The sequence below is a fragment of the Cetorhinus maximus genome, chromosome 3 (genome assembly GCF_964194155.1).
Source record: "Cetorhinus maximus chromosome 3, sCetMax3.hap1.1, whole genome shotgun sequence".
Classification (NCBI taxonomy): Eukaryota; Metazoa; Chordata; class Chondrichthyes; order Lamniformes; family Cetorhinidae; genus Cetorhinus; species Cetorhinus maximus.
Genome location: NC_135881.1, coordinates 1,268,326 through 1,291,015, shown reverse-complemented (window position 1 = coordinate 1,291,015; position 22,690 = coordinate 1,268,326). Strand labels below are relative to the sequence as shown.

Below are 22,690 nucleotides of genomic sequence, written 5' to 3'. Positions count from 1 at the left end.
AAGCAGCCTGCTTCATAGGCACCACATCCACAAACTTTCACTCCCTCCACCACCGACGCACAGTAGCAGCAGTATGTGTACCATCTACAAGATGCACTGCAGGAATTCACCAAGGCTCCTTAGACAGCACCTTCCAAACCTACAACCACTACCATCTAGAAGGACAAGGGCAGCAGATACATGGGAACACCACCACCTGGAAGTTCCCCTCCAAGTCACTCACCGCCCTGACTTGGAAATATATCACCGCTCCTTCACTGTCACTGGGTCAAAATCCTGGAACTCCCTTCCTAACAGCACTGTGGGTGTACCTACACCACATGGACTGCAGCGGTTCAAGAAGGCAGCTCACCACCACCTTCTCAAGGGCAATTAGGGTTGGGCAATAAGTGCTGGCCTAGCCAGAGATGCTTACATCCTGAAAATGATGAAATATGGACAGTGCTGTCAAGGACTGGAGTCCCAGTTTAAACCAGACCCATGGCCGAGCCAGTGATGCCCATGTCCCATGAAATAAACAAAAATTATGACCAATTGCTCTATCTCTGCAGCCACTTCTTTTGAGAGCCTCATATGAGACCCACAGTGAACTGCACATACCTCAGTTTTCTCTACTCAGTCTGTCTCTGTTCCTTTCTAATATTGCTGTTCCCATCTAAATGCATTACCGTGTCCATTCTTGGTCTATATTAATGACCTAGAGTTGTATGTACGAGGCACAATCATAACATTTGTAAATGACAAACTTAGAAGCATTGTGAACTGTGAGAGGACAGTGGTTTCAAGAAAACATAGGCAAAATAAAACAAAGTGGAGAATTGTAAAGAGTGTGAAGGAACAGGGAGAACCTTCCAGATTCTCAGGAATTTTGGAAGATTATAACCAATGCATCTACTATCTCTGCAGCCACTTATTTTAAGACCCAAGGATGCACATCTAATAGCACAAATCATTGAATTTGGCAGGACAGGTTGAGGAAGCGTTTATAAAGGAATGTGGGATCAATGGGCTGTATAAGTTGAGACATAGAGAGCAAAAGCAAGGAAGTTATGGTGAATTTGTATAAAACACTGGTTCAGACTCATCTGGAGTGTATTGTATCCAGTTCTGGACACCATACTTTAGGAAGGATGTAAAGGCAACACAGAGGGTGCAGAAAATATAGTCCCAACTTCAGTTACGTAGATAGATTGGAGAAGTTGGGACTATTTTTCTTGGAGAAGATAAGGTTCAGAGCAGACTTGATAGAGATATTCAAAATCATGAGGGGTCTGGGCAGAGTAGTATGGGACCAACTGATCCTGTTGATAGAAGGATTGAGAAATGGAGGGCACAGATTTAAGGTGATTAGCCAAAGAACCAAAGGCAAAATGAAGCAAAACTTTTCCACGCAGCCTGTGGTTAGGGTCTGGAATGCGCTGCGTCAGAGTGTGGTGGAAGCAAGTTCAATTGAAGCATTCAATTGAGAATTGGATAAGCAGCTGAAGAACAAAGAATTTCAGGGTTTCAGGGAAAAGGTGGGCGTGTGGGACTAGCTAAACTGCTCTTGCAGAGAGCTGGCACAAACACAATAGGCCGAATACCTTCCTTTTGTGCTGTTACCATTCTATTATTCTATTCTGTGGTGACTATTCGAAAGTTATTCTGGCAGACTATATACTATTCTGATGCATTACTTCTCACAAAATCTACTGCAGCCTGTTTCCTTGTTGGTTCTAAAACATATTGCTCTATAAAACTGTCCTGTATACATTCTAGAAATGTACTGACTTTGTTATTCGAGCAGTTCTCCTTCTCCCAGACAGTGTGAAAACATAATCTCTCATTCTGGTTCCCCAAGCTGGGCCTTTATAGATTTCCCCACATCATCAGCACTGTCAGGAGGTCCGTGGACAACTCCAACCAGAGTCTGCAAACCTCCTTACAGCCAGAGGGACTAACCAGTCTCGTGCCACAAGATACAAAAACAGGACGAAACCGAATTTACTGACAGGATATACAGGAAGAAATAAATGGGGTGGTGTAAGAAAGGTACCGCAATAATCATGGGTGACTTTAATCTACACGTAGATTGGCCGAATCAGATTGGCAAAGGTAGCCTTGAAGGTGAATTCATACTCAGGACAATTTCTTAAAGCAGTCCATTTTAATGCTGACCAGGGAGTAGGTTATTCTGTGGCTAGTAATGGGCAATGAGACAGTATTAATCAATAACCTCATAGTAAAGGGGCCTCTAGGTGACAGCAATCACTACATGATAGAATTTCATGCTCAGTTTGAAAGGGAGAACTGTAGGTGGATCTAAGGCTAGTGTTTTAAACCTGAATAAAGTTAATTATAAGGATATGAAAGCAGATCTAGCTAAAGTGAATTGGGAAACTAGGTCAAAAGGTAGGATAGTAGAGATGGCAGACTTTTAAGGAGATATTTAATAACTCTCAGTGAAGGTTTATCCCGGTGAGAACGAAAGGCTCTGAGAAAGATGCATCACCTGTGACTGAATAAGGAAGTTAATGATAGTGTTAAATTGAAAGAAACACTGTACAAATCTGCCAAGGTCAGAATATTGGTCAGATTTTAAGAACCAGCAAAGAATGACGTAACAAAGAGAGAAAGAAGAGCATGAGTGAAAGCTAGCTAGTAATATAAAAGCGGAAAGGAACATCTTTTTATTTCTGTTGGACTGTAGTAAAAAACATATATTTTTAATTTCTGCTGGAATGTGGATTTTAAAATTACAATGGCTGCAGTTGAAAGACATGACCACTGGAACAGGATGACAGATATATACAATGTTGCAGTCCTAGAACAGAGTGTGCCATGAAAGACAAGATGGTGCCAGAAAGGAGTCCTGGACCAAGGGAGCTGCCTGACAACAGCATTTTAATTGGCTCCTGACCAGGTGACCAGGGGTTGTGTGAAGAGCAGTGCAGCTGAATCGCTCCTAGCCTGAAAGGAACAAGACCTAAAACCTCTTTCTCCTGTGTATGGAAGATTCCAATAATTCCACAATAGCAGCTTGCTGGCTTTTTCTTCTCATATTCCTATAACCTGCTCTCTCTCTCTGAAAACCCCTGTCAAGAGGCAAAGGAGAAAATCACCATTCGAGACATTGAAAGGCAAGTGCTCAACCAGTGAACTAAAGACTGAAAGTGCTAGAAGACTACCTCGTGTCATCAACAAGAACTGAAAGGAATTTGGAAGACATCGATCAAAATCAACCCATCAAATCCGGTATTCCAGGATTGGTGCTGTTGAACTGTTTTATCCCGCCCTTAAAATCCATATTTTTGTGTGCCTTATGTATCTTGCATGTGTGTGTATAGGGATTTAAGAAGTGGGTGGAGTTTGTTATAGTGTTAGAAGTTAGCAGTTCTTATTTCTTTCCTTTGCCACTGGCTAAAGACAGTTTGTTCAATGAACAGTTATTTACTAATTAAATTTACAAATTTCATGAAGAGATATTAATGTATATAATGTTATTGGGAAAAAAAATTTAAATAGAGGTTTAGTCTGTGTGTGTGTTAAGTGGATGAAAGCCAGCTAGTCTGGGTACTTTGATGTATAGTAGTTTTGAGATGTAATCAGTAAGGTAAAGGATGCATTTGCATTTTGTTGAATAAACCATTCAGACTGGGGGTGAAATTTTGCACCTAGCTAGGAGACACCAAGCAGTGTTTATATTGCTAATAAAATTGGTACTATGAAAAGGGTTAAAAGGGCCTGGTGATACAAGGAAAATTTATATTCAAAGGGGAAGGCTGGGTTTAACAGAAAGGAGTATGTGTGTGCAGGGCAGAGGCATGTAAAATCTAAGCAGCTGTAAGCCTACAACTGTCTGCCAAGGAACCAAATTGAAAGGAACCTCATTTTGAAGTCATAAGGCGAAAAATGCTTTGCCTGGTGTCTGTTTAAGTCTATTGGTTATTGTTGCCTTAATGGGGATTAATTTGGGAATTTGTTAAAAAGTTATGACAGTTGTAATTTGCAGCCATGTGTATGTGTTTAATTTGTTGTAAATTAATAAATGTTTCATTTAATTTGATATAAAAACCTCTCGAGAACTGGTGGTCTTATCCCTGAATTCAGAGCTGCAGCTCAAACATACCAATTGAAAATATAGGTTATGACAGTTGTTTAAAATTTCCCTCTGGGATTTTAAATAACGCAGCCTTTACAAATGGCTGTGTCATAACTACAAACTTGGTGCTCATATTCTGTTAACCAAAATTGGCTCCTTTGACAGCACCTTCCAAACCCATGACCACTACCATCTAGAAGGACAAGGGCAGCAGATAGATGGGAACACCACCACCTGGAAGTTCCCCTCCAAGTCACTCACCATCCTGACTTGGAAATATATCACCGTTCCTTCACTGTCGCTGGGTCAAAATCCTGGAATTCCCTCCCTAACAGCACTGTGGGTGTACCTACATCACATGGACTGCAGTGGCTCAAGAAGGCAGCTCACCACCACCTTCTCAAGGGCAACTAGAGATGGACAATAAATGCTGGCCCAGCCAGTGACACCCACATCCCGTGAACGAATAAATAAAAAAGTTATGTAGAATTGGGGCAATCTGGCGGTTCGGTCAAACTTTTCACATTTGCTGCAGCTCAGGGAATGGTGGGGTTTGATATTACAGCGCACTATTCCCAGTGAGTCGTGTCAATAGTAAGAGTTTCTACAAGTGTTTACATAGGGAAACTAGTAACTAAAGCTACTGTTTGTCCTCTGGAGAATTGATTATGAAAAACGAGGAAAGGACAGGTATTTTGTGTCTGATTTCACGATAGAAGACTTAGAAAACTTCCCAAATATACTTGAAAATCAAGGGATGAATGGGAGGGAGGGACTTAAAACAATCACCATCACGAGGGAAATGGTGCTAAGAAAACTAAAGGCTGACAAGTCCCTAGGACTGGATGGACTACATTCTCGGGTCTTAAAATAAGCGGCTGCAGGGACAGTAGGTACATTGGTTATAATCTTTCAAAATTCCTTAGAATCGGGAAGGCCGGGAAGGGTCCCAGCAGATTGGAAAATATCTAATGTAACACCTTTATTCAACAAAGAAGGGAGGCAGAAAGCAGGAAACTACAGGCCAGTCAGCCTAACATCTGTCATAGGGAAAATGCTAAAATCCATAATCAAGAAGGTTATAGCAGGATAGTTAGAAAATCACAATGGGATCAGGCAGAGTCAACATGGTTTTGTGAAAGGGAAATTGCATTTTGCTAAGTTATTAGAGTTTTTTGAGGAAGTTACTAGTGAGGTGCATGAAGGAAAACCTGTAGATTTGGTGCACTTGGATTTCCAGATAATGTGCACATCAAAGGTTACTACAAAAGATAAGAGCACATGGTGTAGGAGGTAACTTATTAACATGGATAAAAAATTGGTTAGCTAACAGGAAGCTGAGAGTTGGGATAAATGGATCTTTTTCAGGTTGGCAAGTTGTAACTAATGGAGAGCCACATGGATCAGTGCTGGGGCCTCAACTATTTGCAATCTATATCAATGATTTGGATGAAAGGACTGAATGTATGGTAGTTAAATTTGCCGATAATGCCAAGGTATATAGGAAAGTAAGTTGTCAAGAGGAGGTAGGGAGTCTGCAAAGGGATATAGACAGGTTAAGTGAGTGGGCAAAAATTTGGCAGATGGAGGATAATGTGGGAAAATGTGAATGTGTCCACTTTAGCAGGAAGAATAAAAGAACAGTATATTATTTAAATGGAGAGAGATGCAGAACTCAGTGGTACAGAGGGATCTGGGTGTCCTGCTACACGAATCACAAATAGCAGGTAGGTACAGCTAGTGAGTGAGTAGGAAGGCAAATGGAATGTTGGCATTTATTGCAAGGGAAATAGAATATAAAAAGTAGGGAAGTTTTACTGCAGCTCTACAGGGCCTTGGTGAGACCACATCTGGAATATTGTATATGATTTTGGTCTCCTTATTTGAAAAAAGATATAATTGCATTAGCAGTTCAGAGAAAGTGCACACGACTCATTCCTGGGGTGAGGGGGCTTTTGAAGAAAGGTTGAACAGGTTGGGCCTATACCTATTGGAGTTTAGAGAAATGGAGGTGGTCTTATTGAAACATGTAAGATCCTGAAGGAATTTCATAGGAATAGATACCAGGAGGATGTTCCCACTTGTGGGGGAGACTAGAACCAGGGGACACGGTTTAACAAAAAGATGTCTACCCTTTAAGTTGGAGATGAGGAGAATTTTTTTCTCAAAGAATTCTTAGTATGTAGAATTCTCTTCCCAGAAAGCAGCAAAGGCTGGGTCATTGAATTTACTCAAGGCAGAGTTGGACAGATTTTGACAGGGAGTCAAAGGTTATGGGGGGCAGACAGCAAAGTGGAGTTGAGGCTACAACCAGGTCAGCCATGATCATATTGAATGGCGGAGTTGGCTCGAAGGGCTGAATGACCTACTCCTGCTCTTATGTTCCAATGCAAAATTCTCACTATTTTTCCCTCTGATAATAGATTGCAGTCGCTACCACAGAATGGTACATTATCCAGTTCTGATTCATACTCATCAGGAAGGGAGATTTGTTTTTGTGTTTGCTCAACGTGGTTCACTACACAGAATTTACAGCACAGAAACAGGCCCAACAGGCTCATGCTCCACACAAGCCTTCTCCCACCCCACTACAGCTCACCCTAACAACATATCCTTCTACTTCTTACTCTCTCATGTGAGTATCCAATTTTCTCTTAGAGCATCTCTGTTATTCTCCTCAACCACTGCCTGTGGTAGTGAGTTCCACATTCCCACCCTTCTCTAGGTAAAGCGGCTTCTCCTGGTAGAATTTAGCATTCAGTTTGAGGGTGAGAAACCTGGGCCGGAAACAACTGTGATAAACTTAAATAAGGGTAATTACAATGGAATGAGGGCAGAGTTGGCTGGAGTGGACTGGGAAAGGAGTTTAGCAGAAAAGACGATTGATGAACAATGGCAGAAATTTAAGAAAATAGTTCATGACTCTCAACAAACATATATCCCAGTGAGGAAGAAGGATTCAAGGAAGGGGATAAACCAACCACTGTCAACCAAGGAAGTTAAGGACAATATCAAATTGAAAGAAAAAACATACAAAGTGGCAAAGATTCGTGGTAATCCAGAGGATTGGGAAAGTTTTAAAAACCAACAAAAAGACGACCAAAAAAATAATAAAGAGGGAAAAAATAAACTTTGAGGGTAAATTAGCAAGTAATATAAAAATGGACAATAAGAGCTTCTTTAAATATATAAAAAGGAAGAGAGGGGCCAAAGTGAACAAAGGCCTCTTAGAGAATGAGGCTGGGGAAATAATGGGTAACCAAGAAATGGCAGAGGAGTTGAATAAATACTTTGCTTCAGTCTTCACGGTAGAAGATACTAATAGCATACCAAAAATACTAAATAACCAAGGGGAAAAAGTGGGGGAGGGAATAAATACAATAACTATCACTAGTGAAAAAAAGTACTAAGGAAACTAATGGGGCTAAAGGCCATAAGTCTTCTGGACCTGATGGGTTACATCCCAGGATATTAAAGGAAGTAGCTACAGAGATAGTGGATATACTGGTAGTAATCTTCCAAGAATCCTTAGATTCTGGAAAAGTCCCAGAGGATTGGAAAACTGCCAATGTAACACCCTTATTCAAAAAGGGAGGGAGACAAAAAACAGGTAACTATAGGCCAGTTATCTTAACATCTGTTGTTGGGAAAATATTGCAGTCTCTAATAAAGAATGTAATAGGGCATTTAATCAAGCGTAGTCAGCATGGCTTCATGAAGGGGAAATCATGCCTGACAAATTTATTAGAATTCTTTGAGGAGGTAACAAATAGGATAGATAAAGGGGAACCAGTAGATGTAATATATTTGGATTTCCAAAAGGCGTTCGATAAGGTACCACACATAAGGCTACTTAATAAAATACGAGCCCATGGTGTTGCGGGTAGTATATTAGCATGGATAGAGGATTGGCTCACTAATAGAAGACAGAGAGTTGGGATAAGGACGGAATTCTCAGGGTGGCAACCTGTAACTAGTGGAGTGCCACAGGGATCAGTGCTGGGGCCTCAATTATTTACAATATATATTAATGACTTAGATGAGGGAAGTAATTGCACTATCGCCAAGTTTGTGTATGACACAAAAATAGGTGGGAAGGCAAGTGGTGAGGGTGACACAAGGAGTCTACAGAGCGATATAGACAGGTTAAGTGAGTGGGAAAAACTTGGCAGGTGGAATATAGTGTGGGAAAATGTGAGGTTATGCACTTTGGCAGGAAGAATAGAGGAGCTGAATATTATTTAAATGGAGAAAGACTGCAGAAAGCTGCAGCACAGAGGGATTTAGAAGTCCTTGTGCATGAATCCCAAAAAGCTAACATACAAGTTCAACATGTAATAAGGGAGGCAAATGGAATGTTGGCCTATATTTCAAAGGGAATGGAGTATAAAAATAGGGAAGTGTTGCTAAAATGATACAAGGCACTAGTTAGACCACACCTAGAATACTGTGAACAATTTTGGTCCCCTTATCTAAGGAAAGATATACTGGCATTGGAGGCAGTCCAGAGAAGGTTCACTAGGTTGATCCCGGGTATGGAGGGATTTTCTTATGAGGAGAGGTTGAGTCGGTTGGGCCTGTACCCATTGGAGTTTAGAAGAATGAGAGGCGACCTTATTGAAACATATAAGGTTCTTAGGGGGCTTGACAGGGTAGATACTGAGAGGTTGTTTCCCCTTGTGGGAGAGTCGAGGACCAGAGGGCAGAATCTCAGAGTAAGGGGGTCACCCATTTAAAACAGAGATGAGGGGGAATTTCTTCTCTCAGAGGGTAGTCAATCTGTGGAGTTCTTTCCTGCAGAAGCTGTAGAGGCTGGGCCGTTAAGTATATTCAAAACTGAGATAGACAGATTTTTAATCAGTAAGGGAATCAAGAGTTTTGGGGAAAAGGCAGGAAAGTGGAGTTGAGGATTGTCAGATCAGCCATGATCTCATTGAATGGCAGAGCAGGCTCAACGGGCCGAATGGCCTACTTCTGTTCCTGCGTCTTATGGTCTCCTGAATTCTCTATTGGATTTATTGATAACTATTTTAATTCATTGACCTTAGTTCTGGTTTCACCCACAAGTAGAAACATTTTCACTTTGTCTACCCTATCAAACTCTTTCAGAATGTTATGAGTTCTCTATTGGGTTCTTCACAGTCTGTTCGGTCTCTCCCTCTAGTAGCAATATCCTCAGTCACCTGCATGCCGGCTAAGCCACAGTTTTCTGCATCGGTGAATCAGGGTGTCGGAGGCACACCGCAGTACCTGGAATTCCCATAGCTACTGGCATGTGCACACAAAAGCTCATGATCTATGAGTCCAGATCGTGATGTACAATCACAGGAAGCATGCTGCTGATCTGATAAGGTGAAATATCATTCAGAGCGAGTTCTCTGATTTTTATTTATTTTTCATGGGATGTGGGTGTCACTAGCAAGGCCAGCATTTGTTGCCCATCCCCAATTGCCCTTGAACTAAGCGCTTACGGGCCGTTGCAGGGGGCAGTTAAGACTCAACCACATTGCTGTGGGTCTGGAGTCACATGTAGGCCAGACCAGGTAAGGACAACAGATTTCCTTCCCTAAAGGGCACTAGTGAACCAGATGGGTTTTTACAACAATTGGTGATAGTTTCGTGGTCACCATTGTTGAGACTAGCTTTCAATTCTAGATTTATTAAGGCCTGAGCTTTCAGCTCGGCGGGAAACAGGCCCCCCGAACGTGATTGGCATCCGACCACGATTTCACGCTCAATTGAAGTGCTCGCTATCATCAGCGCTGCCTGGGTTGGGGACGGGAGGAGGGCAGACACTGAAGTAAGCGTGAGCATGGGGGAGTGTGGAATGAAAGCTCCTTGAAGAATTTAAGTGCAAAAAATAAAGATTTTATAAACCGGGGAAAAGTGCTGACGCATCAGAATCAGTCACTGGAACATATGGATGATGAAAATTCTGTGTAAACATTTTTCTTTTTTATTATTAATATCGGAAACCTCATCCCGCCCTTGGATGAGGTTCCCTGAAAAATGCAAAGGCCGCCTGGTCGATTCGCCCACCGGCCAACCATAACATTGGGCGGGTAGTGAAAAATTCCTGTTAACTGCGCCATTAACGGGCTTAGCAACCCTCTTAATTGTCAGCAGGCTCGCTTCTGAGTGAAGCGCATGCCCACCAAGCGAAATGTGGCTCGAGTGCGCAATGACGTCGGGACACTCGGCCAACGCCCTCGCGTGCTATTTTACTCTCGAGCTTGTTGGGTGCGTGCCTGCACTCCGAGCAAAAAAAATTCTGCCCTAACTGAATTTAAATTCCACCAGCTCCCATGGTTGGATTTGAACGTGTGTCCCCTGGGCCTCTGGATTACTAGTCCAGTGACATTACCACTACGCTGTCTCCCCTAAAGGGTCTCCCCTAAATGGTCTCTCCTAAATGGTCTCCCCTAAACGGTCTCCCCTGTGAATCATTTGGGAGATTTCTTTCACATTCTTCCCCTGCAGATCGGACAGAACATTAGCAGCTGCGAGCTTCAGGCAGCCAGATTCCCAGAATTTTTCAGTAATCCACGATGCGGACTTGCAGGAGTTAGGGCAGCTATCGTCTCTGTGTACACGGAACCCTGTACTTTGAGACCTGACAGCTAAAGATCAAGGCTAAAATTAGTAAGGACATGTTTGCGCTCCAAGACGGCTGATTAAAGACTTCAACCATGGAAAAAGGAGCTCAGCCCAACAAAAATGGCCTTAGAACCATTCCGTAGCTCTCTCACACACACATCCTGTCACTTCACTGGGAGCACAGCTGAGGAAGGCTTTTCATATCACATTCCAACACATCCACCCAGTTCAGAGTCACAGCTGACAACCCACCCAAACCTCTGACCTTCCGTTCATTATTCCTGTAAAATCCCCACACACCGGGAGCCCCATCCATCCGTATCACAAAATCCTCACCCAAACCCCAGAGACCCGTCTATCCATACCAGAGAATCGCCGCTCACACCCTCAGAGCCCCGTCTATCCATACCAGAGAATCGCCACCCAAACCCCAGAGCCCCGTCTATCCATACCAGAGAATCGCCGCCCACACCCTCAGAGCCCCCATCGATGGCGTAGTGGTATTTTCACTGAATTAGTCACTGCACTAGCCACGGCAGATGGTGGAATTTGAATTCAATAAAAATCTGGAATTAAAAGTCTAACGATGATTGTCAAAACCATCTGGTTCACTAAGGTCGGTTAGGGAAGGAAATCTGTCGTCCTTACCTGGTCTACATTGACTCCAGGCTCACAGCATTGTGGTTGACTCTTAAATGCCTAGCAAGCCACTCAGTTGTATCAGCTATGAAACCGGACGGACCACCTGGCATCGACCTAGGCACCAGAATGACAACGGCAATCTCAACCCCGTTGACCTTGCAAAGTCTGTCTTACTAACATCTGGGGGCTAGTGCCGAAATTGCGAGAGCTGTCTCACAGACGAGTGAAGCAACAGTGCCAGACACCACCATCACCATCTCTGGGTATGCTCTGTCCCACCGGCAGGACAGACCCAGCAGAGGTGGCGGCACAGCCGAGAGGGAGTTGCCCTGGGAGTCCTCAACATCGGACCCATGGATCTCATGGCATCAGGTCAAACATGGGCAAGGAAACCTCCTGCTGATTACCACGTACCGCCCTTCCTCAGCTGATGAATCAGTGCTCCTCCATGTTGAACGCCACTTGGAGGAAGCACTGAGGGTGACAAGGGCGCAGAATGTACTCTGAGTGGGGGACTTCAATGTCCATCACCAAGAGTGGCTCGGTAGCACCACTACTGACCGAGCTGGCCGAGTCCTAAAGGACATAGCTGCTAGACTGGGTCTGCAGCAGGTGGTGAGAGAACCAACAAGAGGCAAAGACATACATGACCTCATCCTCACCAACCTGCCTGCCACAGATACATCTGTCCATGACAGTATAAATAGGAGTGACCACCACACAGTGCCGCCTCCACATTGAGGATACCCTACATCGTGTTGTGTGGCACTATCACCGTGCTAAATGTGATAGATTTTGAATAGATCTATTAAGATTGGCCATCCATGAGGCGCTGTGGGCCATCAGCAGTAGAATTGTACTCAAACATAACCTCATGGCCCGGGATATTCTCCCCTCTACCATTACCATCAAGCCAGGGGATCAACCCTAGTTCAATGAAGAGTGCAGGAGGGCATGCCAGGAGCAGCACCAGGCATACCTAAAAATGAGGTGTCAACCTGGTGAAGCTACAACACAGGACTATTTGAGTGCCAAACAGCATAAGCAGCAAGTGATAGACAGAGCTAAGCGATCCCACAACCAACGGATCAGATCTAAGCTCTGCAGTCCTGCCACATCCAGTCATGAATGGTGGTGGACAATTAAACAACTCACTGGAGGAGGAGATTCCACAAATATCCCCAGCCTCAATGATTGAGGGAGCCCAGTACACTAGTGCAAAAGATAAGGCTGAAGCATTTGCTACAATCTTCTGCCAGAAGTGCCGAGTGGATGATCCATTTCAGCCTCCTCTGGTGGTCCCCAGCATCATAGGGCCTCATGGACGCCCAATCTTAATAGATCTATTCAAAATCTATGCCATTTAGTACGGTGATAGTGGCACACAACACAATGGCGGGTATCCTCAATGTGGAGGTGGCACTGCATGGTGATCACTCCTATTTCTACTGTCTATCAATTGCCCAGGTGTGTCCTGTACACAAAAAGCAGGACAAATCCAACCCGGCTAATTACCGCCCCATTAGTCTGCTCTCGATCAGAAACAATGTAATGCAAGGGGTCATCAACAGTGCTATCAAGCAGCACTTGCTTAGCAATAACCTGCTCAATGATGCTCAGTTTGGGTTCCGCCAGGGCCACCCAGCTCCTGACCTCATTACAGCCTTGGCTTAAACAAGAACAAAAGAGCTTCCAGGTGGTGGTGTTCCCATCTATCTGCTGCCCTTGTCCTTCTAGATGGTAGTGGCCGTGGGTTTAGAAGGTGCTGTCGAAGGAACCTCCTGCGGTGAATCTTGTAGATGGTACACACTGCTGCTACCGTGCATTGGTGGTGGAAGGAGTGAATGTTTGTGGATGTGGTGCCAATCAAGCAGGGCTGCTTTGCTCTGGATGGTATCACGCTTCTGAGTGTTTTGGGAACTGCACTCATGCAGGCAAGTGGGGAGTATTCTACCACACTCCTGACTTGAGCCTTGTAGATGGTGGACAGGCTTTGGGGAGTCAGGAGGTGAGTTACTCATTGCAGGAGTCCTAGCCTCTGCCCTGCTCTTGTGGCCACAGTATTTATATGGCTAGTCCGATTTAGTTTATGGTCAATGGTAACCCCCAGGATGATAGTGAAGGGTTCAGTGATGGTAATGCCATTGAACATCCAGGGGTGATGGTTGGATTCTCCTTTGTTGTTGATGGTCATTACTTGACACTTGTGTGGCGCGAATGTTACTTGCCACTTATCAGCCAAACCTAGATATTGTCCAGGTCTTGCTGCATTTGGACATGGACTGCTTCAGTATCTGAGGAGTTGCGAATGGTGCTGAACATTGTGCAATCATCAGCGAACATTCCCACTTCTGACCTTATGGTGAAGGAAGGTCATTGATGGAGCAGCTGAAGATGGTTGGGCCGAGGACACTATCCTGAGGAACTCCTGCAGTGATGTCCTGGAGCTGAGATGACTGACCTCCAACAACCACAACCATCTTCCTTTGTGCTAGGTATGACTCCAACCAGCAGAGGGTTTTCCCCGATTCCCATTGACTCCAGTTTTGCTGGGGCTCCTTGATGCCACACTCGGTCAAACGCTGTCTTGATGTCAAGGACAGTCACTCTCACCTCACCTCGGGAGTTCAGCTCTTTTGTCCTGACTTGGAAATATATCACCATTCCTTCGCTGTCACTGAGTCAAAATCCTGGAACTCCCTTCCTAACAGCACTGTGGGTGTACCTACACCACATGGACTGCAGCAGTTCAAGAAGGCAGCTCACCAGCACCTGCTCAAGGGCAACTAGAGATGGGCAATAAACACTGGCAAACCTAGCAAAACCTACATCCCGTGAATGAATACAATAAAAACCCTGAGCCCCATGTATCATATCACAGAATCACCAGAGTCTCCATCCATCCATATCACAGAATCCCCACCCACACCCGCGCAGTCTCCATCCATCCATATCATATGATCCCCACCCACACCCCCGGAGTCTCCATCCATATCAGATAATCCCCACCCACACCCCCGCAGTCTCCATCCATCCATATCATATAATCCCCACCCACACCCCCGCAGTCTCCATCCATCCATATCATATAATCCCCAGCCACATCCCCGCAGTCTCCATCCCTCCATATCATATAATCCCCACCCACACCCCCGCAGTCTCCATCCATCCATATCATATAATCCCCACCCACACCACCGCAGTCTCCATCCATCCATATTATATAATCCCCACCCACACCCCCGCAGTCTCCATCCATCCATATCATATAATCCCCACCCACACCCCCGCAGTCTCCATCCATCCATATTATATAATCCCCACCCACACCCCCGCAGTCTCCATCCATATCATATAATCCCCACCCACACCTCCGGAGCCTCCACCTAGCCACGCAAAACAAGCCACAGCTCTCACGCGTAAATCAGTCCAAAATGAATCTTCATCTCCATACAGTATGCAAGAACAGTGATAAACTGACATTAACTGAATGACCAACATCATGAAAATTCTTTGCTATGAAGCAAAATGTAAATCAACTATTGTTTGGGAAAATTTCTCACCACTTTCTCCAGTTGCTCTTGCTCCCACAGTGACGACTCACGAACCATCTCAATTTCCTTGAAAGAGCAGAGGTAGAGACAGATGGAAAGAGGGAAAGACAAACAGACAGTTTGTTAAAAAGACAAGTCTAAAGGCCTTGTATCTGAATGCACGGAGCATTCGCAATAAGGTAGACGAATTAACAGCACAAATAGATGTAAATGGGTGCGATATGATTGCAATTCCAGAGACATGTCTGCAGAGTGACCAAGCTGGGAACTGAATATCCAACCTGATATTTAGGAAGGGCAGGCAAAAAGGAAAAGGAGGTGGGGTGGTGTTATTAGTTAAGGATGAAATCAGTGCGATAGTGAGAGGGGATATTGGCTTAGGAAATCTAGATGTGGAATCAGTCTGGGTGGAGCTAAGAAGCAACAAGGGGCAGAAAACATGAGTGGGAGTTGTCTGGAGGACTCCCAACAGCAGTGGTAAGGAAGGGGATGGCATTAAACAGGAAATTAGAGATGCATGTAACAAGGGTGCTACAGTGACATGGGTGACTTTAATCTACATACTTAGATGAGGGTATTAAATGTAATATCTCCAAATTTACAGATGACACAAAGCTGGGTGGGAGGGTGAGCTGCGAGGAGGATGTAGAGATGCTTCAGTGTGATTTGGACAAGCTGAGTGAGCAGGCAAATGCATGGCAGATGCAGTATAATGTGGATAAATGTGAGGTTATCACTTTGGTAGCAAAAACAGGAAGGCAGATTATTATCTGAATGTCTATAAGTTGAGAGAGGGGAATGTGCAACGAGACCTGGATGTCCTCGTACACCAGTCGCTGAAGGTAAGCATGCAGGTGCAGCAGGCGGTAAAGAAGGCAAGTGGTATGTTGGCCTTCATAGCCAGAGGATTCGAGTACAGGAACAGGGATGTCTTGCTGCAATTATACAGGGCTTTGGTGAGACCACATCTGGAATACTGTGTGCTGTTTTGGTCTCCTTATCTGAGGAGGGATGTACCTCTATAGAGGGAGTGCAGCAAAGGTTTACCCGACTGATTCCTGGGATGACGAGACTGGTATATGTGGAGAGATTGAGTCGATTAGGATTATATTCGCTGGAGTTCAGAAGAATGAGGATGGATCTCATAGAAACCTATAAAATTCTAACAGGACTAGACAGGGTAGATGCAGGAAGGATGTTCCCGATGGTGGGGGAGTCCAGAACCAGGGGTCACAGTCTGAGGATATGGGGTAGACCATTTAGGACTGAGATGAGGAGAAATTTCTTCACCCAGAGAGTGGTGAGCCTGTGGAATTCGTTACCACAGAAAGTAGTTGAGACCAAAACATTGTATGTTTTCAAGAAGGAGTTAGATATAGCTCTTGGGGCGAAAGGGATCAAAGGATATGGGGAGAAAGCGGGAGCAGGCTATTGAGATGGATGATCAGCCACGATCATAATGAATGGTGGAGCAGGCTCGAAGGGCTGAATGGCCTACTTCTGCTTCTAGTTTCTATGTTTCTATATAGGCTAGGCAAGCCAGTTTTTTAGACCAGTACGTCGAGGCACCAACTAGGAAACAGGCTATCCTAGATTTGGTATTGTGCAATGAGAAGGGGTTAATAATCTTGCTGTACGGGGTCCTTTAGGGAACAGAGACCATGACATGATAGAATTCTTCAATAGGATGGAAAAGTGAAGTAGTCCGATCTGAAACTAAAGTCCTCAATCTAAACAAAGGAAGCTAAGAAGGTATGAGACGTGAGTTGGCGAAAATATATTGGGGAATGTCATTAAAAGGCATAACAGTGGATAGGCAATGGCAAATATTTAAGGAACGAATGTATACATTGCAACAGTTATACATCCCTTTCTGGTGCAAGAACACAACAGGAAAAGTGGCCCAACCATGGCTAACAAAAGAAATTAAGGATAGTGTTAGATCCAAAGAGGCATCATATAAAGTTTCTAGAAAAAGTAGCAAGTCTGAGGAATGGGGGCAGTTTAGAATTCAGGAAAGGAGGACAAAGAGATTGATTAAGAGGGTAAAAATAGAGCATGAGAGTAAACTTGCAAAGTACTTAAAAGCGGACTGCAAAAGCTTCTATATGTGAGAAGAGAAAGATTAGTAAAGACAAACGTAGGTCATTTACAGTCCGAAACAGGAGAATTTATAATGGAGAACAAGGAAATGGCAGAGCAATTAAACAGCTACTTTAGTTCTGTCTTCACGGAGGAAGGCACAAATAACTTCCCAGAAATGGTAGGGAACCAAGGGTCTAGTGAGAAGGATGTCAAGAAGATATAATGTTATTGGAACTTATCGTAAAATAGAGTAATAGTGGGATGTGTCTATATGTGTGTGTGTGTGTGTGAGAGATTTAATTGAATTAGAGGCAGCTAGTCTGGGTGCTTTAATCTAAGAAGAGAGGTTAGGTTTGAAATGTTAATTAGATAAACATGGGGAAGTTTAGAAACATAGGTGCCAAGGGAACATTTGCATTTTGAAATAGGCCAGACTAGATTGTTTTCAAAGGAGGGGTGAAATGTGTCACTTTGCCAGGTGAAGTTTAGAAACAGTGTGTCTATTTTTCCCAAAGATTATTTCTAAAACTTAATGCTATGAGAGAGTTTTATCAGGGAGATAAAGCACAAAGAAATAGTGAAACAATGGGTATTTGCATTCAAAGAGAAAGATATATATAAAGAAGGAGCAAGGACTATGTGTAAGGGAGGGCATTTTTAAGATCTTTCAAGTGTGTGAAAAAGCCTTCAGCATCTATGCCTCAAGCTGCTGTCTTCAAAGGACTGAAGTTAAGAAAACTCACTTGGAAGTCAAGTTGTTCAGGGTATCATGTTTCTTTGCCTGGCTCTTTTAAAATCTGTGTGTCTTACTGTTGGTTTAACTAAAGCGTAACTGGGGGTTCGAATGATATGGGGATTTAGAAATGATCACAGTAGTAATTTTTAGATCTATGTATGCATTTTAAAGTCATTTTTTCTATTAATAAATCTTTAATCTAGTTTTGTAAAAACCAATGCGACTTGATGGTCTTATTACTACTGAATTCAAGACACAGATCTCAAAATTTATACAAATTTCAAAACAAGTTGCGACAGTGGTTTCAAGTTTCCCTTTGGGATTGGAACAACTCAGCATTTACCATCGGCTGTGCCACAACAAAGGAGGAATTGAAGGAACGCCGGAGAAATTAATGGGACTGAAAGCCAATAAATCCCCAGGGCCTGAGAATCTACATCCCAAGGTACTAAAGGAGGCGGCCATGGAAATAGTGGATACATTGGTTGTCATCTTCCAAAATTCTGTAGATTCTGTAACAGTCCCAGTAGATTGGAGGGTAAAAAATGTAACCCCACTATTTAAAAAAGGAAGGAGGGAGAAAACAGGGAATTACAGATTAACATCAGTAGTAAGGAAAGCGCTAGAGTCTATTGTAAAGGATGTGCTAACAGGACACTTAGAAAGTATCAATGGGATTAGACAAAGTCAACATGGATTTATGAAAGGGAAATCATGTTTGACAATTTGCTGGAGTTTTTTGAGGGCGTAACTAGCAGAATAGATAAGGGAGAACCAGTGGATGTGGTGTATTTGGATTTTCAGAAAGCTTTTGGTAAAGTCCCACACAAGAGGTTAGTGTGTAAAATTGAAGCACATGGGATTGGGGATAATATACTGGCATGGATTTAGAATTGGTTAGCCTACAGGAAACAGAGTGGGAATAAATGGGTCTTTTTCGGCATGGCAGGCAGTGACTAGTGGGGTACCACATGGATCAGTGCTTGGGCCCTAGCTATTCTCAATATATATCAATGATTTAATTCAGGAATCAAGTGTGATATTTCCAAGTTTGCTGGATATGGGGTAGGCCATTTAGGACTAAATGAGAAGCTTCTTCACTCAGAAGGTGGTGTACCTGTGGAATTCTCAACCACAGAAGACTCTGGAGGCCAAGCCACTGAATATACTTAAGGAGGAAATAGCTAGATTCCTAGACTCTAAAGGCGTAAAGGGGCATAGGGAGCGAGCGGGGGTATGGCGTTGAGAAAGAGGATCAGCCACGACCATACTGAATGGTGGAGCAGGCTCGAAGGGCTGAATGATCTAATCCTGCTCCTATTTTCTATGTCTCTAAAGAGGTAGGAGAAAGAGGAGAGAGAGACACACAGAACTTAAGATCATAAGAAATAGGAGGCCATTCGAGCCATCACACCTGCTGCTCCATTCAATAAGATCATGGCTGATCTGATTGTGGTCTTAATTCCACTTTGCTGTCTGCACCCCCTCCGCCGTTGAAAAATCTGTCAAAAACTTGTCAACTCAGCCTTGAATATATTCAATGACCCAACCTCCACTGCTCTCTGGGGAAGAGAATTCCAAGGACAAATGACCTTTTGAGAGAAGAAATTCCTCATCTCGATCTTAATTGGGAGATCCCTTATTTTTAAACTGTGCTCCTTAAAATAAAGGATAAAGATTCTAGATTCCTCCATGAGATGAAACATCCTTTCAGCGTCGATCCTATCAAGCACCCCCCACCTCAAGAATCTGATATATTTCAATAAGATCAGCTCTCATTGTTCTAAACTCCAACAAGTATAGGCCCAACCTGCTCAACCTTTCCTCATAAAACAACCCCCAACCCCTTCATCCCAAGGACCTAGTGAACCTTCTCTGAACTGCCTCCAATGCAAGTTTATTCCTCTTTAACTAAGGTGACCAAACGTTTACACCATACACCAGGTGTGGTCTTACCAATGCCTTGTAGAGTTGGCGTAGGACTTCCCTACTTGTATATTCCATTCCCATTGCATTAAAGGCCAACATTCCATTTGCCTTTGTTAAAATCATATCTCTCAAGACTGAAGTTTTCTTTTACAAAGTGGAAGGACCTGGCATGATCTGCTCATCTGGATGCTAACCTGGGATTTTTTTTTTTTTAAAAGGTCATAAGTTTGCCTTGGAACTATAAACAAGCAGGCCTCTTCCCAGCAATCACCTGACCTAGATGGTACTTGAGAAGGAGTTTAGCGTTTGTGTTGAACTGCAAAGTTCTTTAATTAATGAAAAGCTGGGAGACAAAAAGGCAATCACATGGGAGAGAGGAAAAAAAACTTAAGTGAGCTTGCTGCTTTTGAAGGTAGTCTTGTTGGAGAGCAAGCTGAGAAAGGACGGCTACCTTGACTGACTCCCTCTCTCTACCTTGCCTGATATTGTATGTGGCTATAAACCTGTAGCCAGAGAACCCTCATCTGAGTGTAACCAGTCTGCATTTGAACCTGTAAAGCTGAGACCAGTGGTGGGAACTTCCAGGCACCCACTGGGACCAGTGGCCTGTCTTCATATGAGAAAACTCCAGGTCAATAGCGTCAGGGCCCTGAGGGCTTTATCCATTATTTTATAATGCTCATCCTCCAAAGCCCATCTCTGCAGAGAGACTCTATCTGTTTGTCCTTTGTTAGTGTGTTTGTCTGTGTGCGTGTGCTGGGGGATTTCTTTAGGAAGCAATAGATAGTTATATTTGCCGATTCCAATTATATGTTAACCAGTACTTGCAACTTGTTAAATGAAATTTTGTTTTAAAATAAATTAATCATTGAGTCAAAAGCAAAATACTCCGGATACTGAAAATCTGAAACAAAAACAGAAAATGCTGGAAAAACTCAGGTCTAGCAGCATCTGTGGTGAGAAAGACAGTTCATGTTTCAAGTCCGTATGACTCTTTTTCAGAGCTTTGAAGAGTCATCTGGATTCGAAACGTTAACTCCATCTTTCTCTCCACAGATGCTGTTAGACTTGCTGAGTTTTTCCAGTATTTTCTGTTTTTGTAATCATTGAGTTTTTGAAAGAAGCCTGGTCAGAGTCTCTTTTCTTCTGGGTACGAGAGGTACAGGTACACAATTAGCCATTTCAGTGAGATAATTAAACATTTAAATTAATGATACAGCCTGCAGAGTTGTGGGGCTTGATAATTTGCGCACCCCTCCCATTCTGGTCATAACACCTTCCCAATCACTTGCTGTACCTGCATACTAATTTTTACTCATTCATGTAACAGGACACCCAGAACCCTCTGTACCACAGCATTCTATAGCCTCTCTTTATTTAAAAATATTCTGCTCTTCTATTCTCACATTTTCCCACATTATACTCCATCTGCCAAATTTATGCCCACTCGCTTAACCTGTCTATATATTACTTAGCAGTGCCCTCCTCACAACTTGCTTTCCTACCTATCTTTGTATCAGCAGCAAAACTGGCTACAATACACTCTGACTTTTCATCCAAATTATTAATTTAGATTATAGAGAGTCATCGAGTTATATAGCACAGAAACAGGCCCTTCGGCCCATCATGTCCGTGCCGGTCACCAAGCACCTGTCTATTCTAATCCCATTTTCCAGCACTTGGCCCCATAGCCCTGTATGCTGTGGCGTTTCAAGTGCTCATCTAAATACTTAAATATTGTGAGGGTTCCTGTCTCTACCACCCCCTCAGGCAGTGTTCCAGGTTCCAACCACCCTCTGGGTGAAAAAATCTTTCCTCAAATCCCCTCTAAACCTCCTGCTCCTTACCTTAAATCTGTGCCCCCTGGTTACTGACACCTCCACTAAGGGGAAAAGTTTCTTCCTATCCACCCTATCTATGCCCCTCACAATTTTGTATACCTCTATCAGGTGCCCCCCTCAGCCTTCACTGCTCTAAGAGAAACAACCCTAGCCTATCCAGTCTCTCTTCACAGCTGAAACGCTCCAGCCCAGGCAACATCCTAGCGAGTAGTTGAGGCCCCAGCAATGATCCCTGCAGCACTCCAATTGTTAAAGTTTGCCTGACTGAAAATGGCCCATTTATCCTGTTTCCTGTTAGTTAGCCAGTTCTCTATCCATATTACCCCCAACAACATGAGCTCTTATTTTGTGTACTAACCTAATCAAATGTCTTTTGCAAACCCAAATACACATCTACAAATTTCCCTTGATCCACCCAGCTTGTCACATTCTCAAAATTTGACAATCACTTGGCAGAACAGAACTTGAATCACACGGGAAAGAGATATGTTGTTGAAGCTTTTCGTCTTGCTCGCAACTGGATAAAAACAAGAATTCCAAGTTTCAAATGACCACAACAATTTATACTACAGGAGAAAAGGGTGCTGATTGGTTGGCAAGTCAACTCTGATTGGCCAAGGCATTGCCATGGAGCAAGCAACGGGGAACTACAGGCTTCCCAAGCTTCCAAGCAATTCAAAAAATGTGCAAGGCTTGAACATACTCCCATAGTTTCCAGAGATTGAGTCCATGCTTATGAATACATGTCACTTTGAGCAAATGTAAATGAGTCGTGCTACGAGCTTAACTGATTTTCTAAAATGGTAATGGAGGTTTTTGCACACTCAGGATAGCTCAATTAAGTCTGCCCAATTGCAAAATCATATCTAAGAGCAGGCATTTAGTTTTCAGTACTGGCCCACCAACAGTACAGCGCTTTCTCAGTACTGATCCTCCAACAGTGCAGCAACCCCTCAGTACTGACCCTCTGGTAGTGCAGCACTCCCTCAGTGCTGACCCTCTGACAGTGCAACACTCCCTCAGTACTGATCCCTTGACAGTGCAGCTCAGTGCTGACCCTCCAACAGTACAGCACTCCCTCAGTACTGACCCTCTGACAGTGCAGCACTCCCTCAGTACTGACCCTCCGACAGTGCAGTGCTCCCTCAGTACTGACCCTCTGACAGTGCAGCACTCCCTCAGTACTGACCCTCTGACAGTGCAGCACTCCCTCAGTACTGACCCT

General features: G+C 43.6%; 1 protein-coding gene across 1 annotated transcript in view; it reads right to left on the bottom strand.

Annotated features, from left to right (window-relative positions):
• scrib (scribble planar cell polarity protein) overlaps positions 1-22,690 on the bottom strand; it is a 289,526-nt gene that overhangs the window by 125,776 nt on the left and 141,060 nt on the right. The window contains exon 25 of the mRNA XM_078534268.1: positions 14,884-14,940. Coding sequence (XP_078390394.1) covers positions 14,884-14,940 — 57 coding nt within the window. The remainder of the gene's footprint in view (positions 1-14,883; positions 14,941-22,690) is intronic.